This window comes from Vipera ursinii (assembly GCF_947247035.1).
Source record: "Vipera ursinii genome assembly, chromosome: 5".
Classification (NCBI taxonomy): Eukaryota; Metazoa; Chordata; class Lepidosauria; order Squamata; family Viperidae; genus Vipera; species Vipera ursinii.
Window position 1 is genome coordinate 97,114,487 of NC_139518.1, and position 8,337 is coordinate 97,122,823.

The following is an 8,337-nucleotide window of genomic DNA, read 5'->3' on the forward strand; positions in this document are numbered from 1 at the left end:
AGTATGAAGACCCCTGAAATAGTCTGTAAAACACCATCTTTACTGCACCCCTTAAAAATGAAACCTACACCCCCGTTCTGACCGATCAAAAAAAAAAAACAACCCCCAAGGTAACTCTTCCTGGTGTGAAGTTTGTTTTTACAGCTTGTAAAATTTGTATTTCGCCGTCAACAAACTAGGGCAAAAATGATTGTAATCTTTTTACCTCGTACGCTTTATTTTGTATGCTCTACCTTGTAAGTTCTGGTTAGTTTTTTTTAAGTTTTAACTTCATTAGCTCAGGTAATCCTCGACTTACGAGCGCAATTGAGCCCAAAATTTATATCACTAAGTGAGACATTTAAGTGAATTTTGCCCCATTTGATGATCTTTCCCGCCGCAGTCGTTAAATGAAGTCACTTCTTTCCAGCGCTGTTGTAACTTGGAACAGTCAGTAAATGAAACTGTCGTAAGTTGAGGACTACCTGTAACTAATGCCTCCTTAAGTAACACCAGCTGCCTGCAATTAGTGCAGGTTCGAGTCCCACCAGGCTCAAGGTTGACTCAGCCTTCCATCCTTCCCAGGTAGGTAAAATGAGGACCCAGATTGTTGGGGGCAATTAAGCTGACTTTGTAATAATGCCGCTGGGGGGGGGGGGCGAAAGCCCTAATAAGCAGGCATATACATAGAATGAAGGCTATTGCTAAGCACATTTGATTTGTGCTTCTTAGATTGTAAGCCGCCCTGAGTCTTCGGAGAAGGGCGGGATATAAATGGGATTAGGTAAAGGTAAAGGTTCCCCCGCACATGCGTGCTAGTCGTTTCCAACTCTAGGGGCCGGTGCTCATCTCCGTTTAAAAGCCGAAGAGCCAGTGCTTGTCCGAGGACGTCTCCGTGGTCATGTGGCCGGCATGACTAGACGCCAAAGGCGCACGGAACGCTGTTACCTTCCCACCGGAGCGGTCCCTATTTTTCTACTTGCATTTTTACGTGCTTTCGAACTGCTAGGTTGGCAGAAGCTGGGACGAGTAACAGGTGCTCACTCTGTTACGCGGCACTCGGGATTCGACCCGCCAAACTGCCGACCTTCTGATCTACAAGCTCAGCGTCCTAACCCACTGAGCCACCGCATCCCTTGGATAAATGGGATTAAAATAATAATAAAAAAAACTTAATTCGTAAGTTGTGACTAGTCTGGGTCATTCACCGGTAATTAGGAATTTGATGATTTGATGAAAAGTTTACATTTGTGTTGGCTGGGGGGAAAAAAAAACATTCACATAGAACATTAAAATGTCACATTTCCTCAAATGCAGTAGCTGCAAGACCTCGTCGTATCATTTTGAGGAACTGGAAAACTGCAAGGATGAAGAAAATCAACTAAATACCGTGTGTTCGATAATTATAAAAACCAGCTCTGATCTGCTGGCATGTAAGCATTTTTTTCTGAAAAATATCTGGGTCTTCGCTGTGCTGTTGTCACGAAAACTATATGAGAAACTATATGGAATAGCGTGCCTTCAGAAGTTGTGGAAGCTTTCAAAAAGAGACCGGACAGCCATTTGAGGTCTCCTGCTCCAGCATGGGGTTGGACTAGAAGACCTCTAAAGGTCCCTTCCAGCTCTGTTATTCTATGTTCTCAAATATCTGGAATAGTTAATGCGCAGTTAGATCTTTCCTTATTTAGCTGGTTTTTTCCCCCCAGAATTGATTTATATTCATATATTGCTAGACTATTATAGACAGCTTTAGTTTGTTTTATAAAGTGTTTCTAACTTTATAGCAGTCTGCAAAATGGTATTTAGATGTGTTTTATGTCAGATTTTCACCCAGAAGAATAATTAAAAATAGTACGTTGCAATAGTTTGGCAGTTCGTGGTCAATACCAGATAAACCTTCCTAGACGAAATCAAACATTTCACACACAATTTGTTACAATTTGGTATTTCAAAATAGGCTGAAATGTTGTGATTCTTTGCGTCATCAAACAACAATCAGAATTTATCAATCAATCAATAATTCTGCCATTACCCGGTTCACAGAGGTGCAAATAAAGCTAAGGTGACGCACACACATATTATACAAATATTTAGGGTAAATATTCACAATTTTTTTAAAAAAAAAACCCATACTGGCTAAGACAAGAATGCTTCTTTACTGGTTGTTCTTTCTCACGCTACAAATATTTTAAGAACTGACATCTCAAAGAGGTGAATTTGCTCACATCAGGAAGTGTGTCCAGCTGAGTGCCTATACCATTTTTGTAATCCCCATACTAGCTGGGAATTATAGTATCTGTAGTCTAACACATCTAATAATGAGAAGCTACACCAACTGGTTCAACCTATCGCTCATTATAATTGCGGTTGACATGTTGACACATGCTTGCATTCACCCCACCCCGATGCCTTTGTTCTTCAAAGTGTTTGGCAACCTCATGTTGAGACTTATGATAGGTTATCTTGTGTCATATTAAGCATCTTCACCCAAAAGGTTTCATGCCATTAAAAAGCTAGCTTGGGAAGACAGCAACCAAGCTTGCAAATCTTTTGAACTCCTAGCTATGTAAAATGATGTAATAAAGATGTTGAGACTCTGGAAAGAGTACAGAGAAGAGCAACAAAGAGGATCAGGGGACTGGAGGCTAAAACATATGAAGAACAGTTGCTGGAATTGGGTATGTCTAGTTTAATGAAGAGAAGAACTAGGGGTGACATGACAGCGGTCTTCCAATATCTCAGGGGCTGCCACAAAGAAGAGGGAGTCAAGCTATTCTCCAAAGCACCTGAAGGCAGGTCAAGAAGCAATGGATGGAAACTAATCAAGAAGCAAACCAGAATTAAGGAGAAATTTCCTGACAGTGAGAACAATTAATCAGTGGAACAATTAAACCAGGACAAGAAACAATGTTTGGAAACTATCAAAGAGAGAAGCAACCTGGAATTAAGGAGAAACTTCCTAACAGTGAGGACAATTAACAATTAACCAGTGGAACAGCTTGCCTCCAGAAATCGTGGGCACTCCCATCACTGGAGATTTTTAAGAAGAAACTGGACAGTCACTTCTCTGAGACAGTATAGGTTCTCCTGCTTGAGCGGGGGGCTAGACTAGAAGACCTCCAAGGTCCCTTCCAGATTCTATTCTATTCTATTCTGTTCTGTTCTGTTCTATTCTATTCTATTCTATTCTATTCTATTCTGTTCTGTTCTATTCTATTCTATTCTATTCTATTCTATTCTATTCTATTCTATTCTATTCTATTCTATTCTATTCCTTATTCTATTCTATTCTACATTTTATTCTATTCCTTGTTCTATTCTATTCCTTATTCCTTATTCTATTCTTCAAGCTCAAAGAGACTTAACTTCAATCAAGACAACTTCACAGAAATGCCAGCCTACCATATTTCCCCGAAAGACCTAACTGGAAAATAATCGCTAGCATGATTTTTCAGGATGCTCATAATATAAACCCTACCGCAAAAATAAGCCCCAGTCAGCCAGACAGATGCATTCAGTACCGTATTTCTCCCAAATTAACTGGAAAATAAGCCCCTGGTGCGTCTTTTGGAGCAAAAATTAATATAAGACCTGGTCTTATTTCCGGGGAAATATGGTACACGGCTTTTCCAATACCGGAAAAATAAACCATTTAAGATTGATACATGAAACAGAGATGCTGAACTACTCCATCCACCTGCAGTTTACAAGACAAAGAGTGCCAAATACCTGCAAGCTTGGTTAAAGTGGAGCAAGACTCTTGAAAGTAGACGTGTGCGGGTCCTCCAAAAGGTTGCGAATCGACAACCACATAAACCAGAGCTTCTGATTTATTGACCTAGGCTGTAAAGACTAAGAATGTTTTCCCAGGGGCAGAAAAAGCCTCATAGTGTTTGTTCCTCTTTCACACTGGAGGCAGTATTAAATCTGCCCTAAAAACAGCGAATGGATTGTGCAAGGGTGGGTTGGAAATAATCCAATTTCCTATGCCCGGCCTCTGGACTGGATTAGTTCACAAGGATAATAACTCTAAATGTCTTTCTGGGTACTCTTTGTCTTGTAAATAAAATTCCACAGCTAATCTTTTCCCATCTGAGAAGGCATGAGAAAACCACCCAACCCTTTGCGTTCATTCATCTTTCTCTCTCTCTTCCTTTCTTTTCTCTCTCTCTCTTTCTTTTCTTTTTCTCTCTTCCTGTTTTTCTCTCTTCCTTTCTTTTTTCTCCCCTTTTCTCTTTCTCTCTTCCTCTCTCTCTCTCTCTAGCTAGATGTTCAAGGATCAACTGAAAATCGTTCTACACAAAGAACTATGAATGTTAACTAATTAGACTTCACACGAAGGAATGCACCAATCTCGCTGCTTTTTCATTTTTATTTCATTTTTTAAACCCAGGGCTATTTTCCCATATTAAAAGGGAACTGCAGGGGTTTCAGCTTACAATTTGACTAGAATAGAACAGAACTGGAAGGGACCTTGGAGGTCTTCTAGTCCAGCCCTCTGCTCAAGCAAGAGAACCTGCTAAGCTTGTAAGCCGCCCTGAGTCTTCGGAGAAGGGCGGGATATAAATGGAATTAAAATAAAATAAAAAAATAAAATAAACCTAGACCATCTCATACAAGTGACTGTCTAGCCTCTTCTTAAAAATCTCCAGTGATGGAAAGTCCACGATTTCTGGTGGCAAGCTGTTCCACTGGTTAATTGTCCTCACTGTTAGGAAGTTTCTCCTTAATTCCGGTTTGCTTCTCTCTCTGATCAGTTTCCAACCATTGTTTCTTGTCCTGCCCTCTGGCGCTTTGGACAATAATTTGACCCCCTCTTCTTTGCGGCAGCCCCTCAAATGCTGGAATACTGCTATCATGTCGCCCGTTTCTTCTTTTCTTTATAGACTAGCCAAACCCAAGTCCTGCAGCCGTTCTTTGTATGTTTTAGTCTCCAGGCCTTGGATCATCTTAGTTGCTCTTCTCTGAACTTTTTCCAAAGTCTCAACAATGAGGACACAGATTGTTGGGGGCAATAAGCTGACTTTGTAATAATGCCGCTTGGGGTGTGTGTGAAAGCCCTAATAAGCAGGCATATACATAGAATGAAGGCTACTGCTAAGCTTGTAAGCCGCCCTGAGTCTTCGGAGAAGGGCGGGATATAAATGGAATTTTTTAAAAAACATAGTTTTTGCAGTATGGGAACCAAAATTGGTTGCACTATTCCAGGTGTGGCCTTATTAATGGGCTTTATAAAGCGGTACTAATACTTCGCGTGATCTTGATTCTATGCCTCTGTTACACACATGGCTTTTGAGTTGCACCCAGGCTTGTTCACACATGCAACCAGAAGCCTCCCATGCAAATCTGAAGGTTACAGCTTATAAAAACCTGGGGGGAGGGGGGGGTTAACAATCTCCCCTGGCAACTCCGAATTCAATAGATTAAAAAATAATTTAGTTTAAAAACATTTTGAGGAAGCATGTTTTTTTTTCCTTCTTCCTGGCCATCTGGGTTTATTTGAGCACAAAACCTTGCGTTTTGTTTTTTTAAGGAAACCTCGCTAGCAACAAATAACTAATAATTCTAACTTTGTGGTTAAGCAAGCACCAAACCTCTGCAGCTGACCTTGGTTTAAAAATGGCTGTTAAGAAACCAGGACTTTGTTATGCTAATTGGGTCCCAAAGGTGCTTTTTCAAGAGGCAAACTGGACTTTTTGTTTTTCTTTGAAGATGTTCTGCTCTGCTGAAGATGATTCTTGAATGAGAAGCCAAAGTTTTTCTTCAAAGAAGTACCAGAAAGTCCAGTTCCCTCTTGAAAAAACAGCTTTGGGACAACCAGGACCAGGATGGCTGAGAATCTCCATAGAGATTCTTATCGAGTCCAATTTCTCAACGCAGCTGAAGCAGAATCACACTTTTCAGAGACGCAGAAAGCTCTTTTCAACATTTTTATTTCTGGCCGTCTCCCAATTAAAAGAAAGTTCGGGGTTGCCCCGTTTTTCCTGTCTTTTGGGGGAATGAAATGGATAAACAGGTTTATTTTTCTTAGCCTCTTCCGGAACGCACACCTAAACATCTTTTTACCTCTTTAAAACCTGCAGGGAAAGCTTATTTTTATTTTATTTTTTTAAAAGGAAACCTGAAAACAGCTAGCTTTTCCCACCTCTCTCTCTCAGCATTCCTTCTCTAAGCCATAAAGGACCCGTAACTTTTCCTAATTGCACAATTGTAACCCTTCGGACTGGCTTTATTTGCTTTTGCTGCATTGCATTCCTAAACAAGAGGGCAAGAGAAGGCAGGAAAAAAAGTGTCATTTTATGGGGGGAAAACAAACAAGCAAAAAAAAAAAAATTCCTAACGCAAAATAAAAGCAATTCCATTTTCCTTTGTTCCAAGGAAGGTCTCCTACCCCTTTGGAGCCACGTGTTTCTATTTCTGCAGGATGGAAAAAAAAAAAGAGAGAGAGAGATATCGGATACAAACGTGCATGCAATTCAATGGAAATTATATATATATATTTCCATTGAATTGCATGCACGTTATATATATTTATATATATGCTGGGCTGTGACGGACTTTGCTTCCAGAATTCGACCGAAGGTTTGCTTATATCTCGGTTGGTTTCCGTCCCACGACAGCTACATTCCTCGCTAGCAAGCAGAAAGGGGGGGGGGGGGAGAGAAGGGAACGGGGGGGGGGTGGTCGAAAAAGCGAGCTCGAATCTAAACCTCCCCAATTACAAAGTCGGGGGGGGGGGGCAGGGGAAAAAAAACCCAAGTCTTCTGGTTGGACTCTTGGAAGATTTTGCAAATAGGTCGACGCTGTTTTTTCTTTTTTCTTTTTTTTTTTTTAAAAGCAATAAGTGGGGAAACGGTTTAATTTCTACCTGGTTTTCTCCACTTCGCATCAAAGCTGCTGCCGCTGCTTCTGGCTCCGGATCCGCGGGCTCAGGTTTTTTTTTTTTTTGTTTGTTTGTTTGTTTGCCCCCTACCTGCCTGCAAAACTCCAGATGGCCAATAGAGGGCGTCAGCCAACCCAAATGATTCGCCTTTCTGCCGCCCTCTAGCGGCCGTCCGACTATTTGCAGCTCCGAGCGCAGTCCAGACGTCTCTCTCTCTCTCTCTCTCTCTCTCTCTCTCGTGTGTGTGTGTGTGTGTGTAGATTAGATATATAGACGCACATATATAGACGCATATACACAGACAGATGATAGATAGATAGATAGATGATAGATAGATAGATAGATAGATAGATAGATAGATAGATAGATAGATAGATAGATAGATATAGATATACAAAATGCTTGTTAACTATTTAGATTACCTTGCTAGGCTCCAAACATGGGACAAATCTTTATATACATACACACACACACACACACATTTTCTCTCCTCTCCCCCCACCCCCTCTCCAGCTCTGGGTGCAGAAGATGCTGCATGGACAGGGGAGGAAGCCCCCGAAGCGCCCCCCCTCCCCCACTCCAGCCTGCGCCTTTGCAGGAGGACGCGCGTCACCGCTTCCCAAGTGCTTTTCCTGCAAAAGGCTTGGGCTGAGCCCCCGGCATGGCTGGCGCAGGGATGGCGAACTCACACTTCCGAAGAGCTGCGGGGAGATGCTGTGGCCGGCTCTCCATCGCCGGCTTGGCTGCGCCACGGCCCCGCCAGCCTCACCTGCCCTCACCTGCAGCGCTGGCAGTCTTCCCACGGCCCATGAGCCCCCAAGGAGGGAGGGAGTCCAGAAGAGTCTCCACTCAGGCCGACTAATCAACCGGGGAGGCGCCGAGTCGATCCGGATTTAAACCGATCCGGGTCTAAGTCGATCCGGGTCTTCGCGCCATGCGCAAAAAGCAAGCCTTTTTCATCCCTTGGCGCGAAAGGGCTGCAAGCCTGGTTTGCGCAGCTGGGGCTTCTCTTGTCCTTTGGGGGAGGGGGTGTGTGTTTGTGTCTTTGTGTGTGTCTGTGTGTGTGTGTGTAAAAGGGGTGGAGTCGGGCTTAGCTACAACCAATCCGTCTGGTAAACTGGCAAGGTTCGTGTTTTTTTGTTTTCCTCGTCAGGCACAGGTATACATAATCCGGATTGCACTGCGTTGTTGTTCTCTCTTTGTCTTATAATATACGTAGGTATGTGCATAATTCTTCATTGATTGATTGATTGATTGATTGGGTCATATTTGGGCAGTGGATATTGGAGGGGGGGTGACCTTTTGCGAGCTGTATGCGACCAAATTTCGTTTTCATGGATGCCGATCCGGGTGTGAGATTTAAAAACCCAAAATTTGATACTCACAACTCAAAGCACATTGATTTGTGCTTTAGATTGTAAGCCGCCCAGAGTCTTCGGAGAAAGGCGGGATATAAATGGGATTTTTAAAAAAAA

The 8,337-nt window shown here is 42.4% G+C and overlaps 1 protein-coding gene across 3 annotated transcripts in view; it reads right to left on the reverse strand.

Moving 5' to 3' along the window:
• The window catches only part of PRXL2A (peroxiredoxin like 2A), a 29,818-nt gene extending 21,982 nt beyond the window's left edge, over positions 1-7,836 (reverse strand). Inside the window, exon 1 of one of the 3 annotated variants that reach the window (XM_083364272.1) lies at positions 7,642-7,836. In XM_083364272.1, the coding sequence (XP_083220398.1) occupies positions 7,642-7,672 (31 nt within the window). In that variant the 5' untranslated portion in view covers positions 7,673-7,836. Of the gene's footprint in view, positions 1-6,847; positions 7,120-7,551 lie in introns of those variants that run through there. The other 2 variants (XM_083364274.1, XM_083364273.1) reach the window with 2 other exon arrangements.
• Positions 7,837-8,337: the final 501 nt, after the last annotated feature.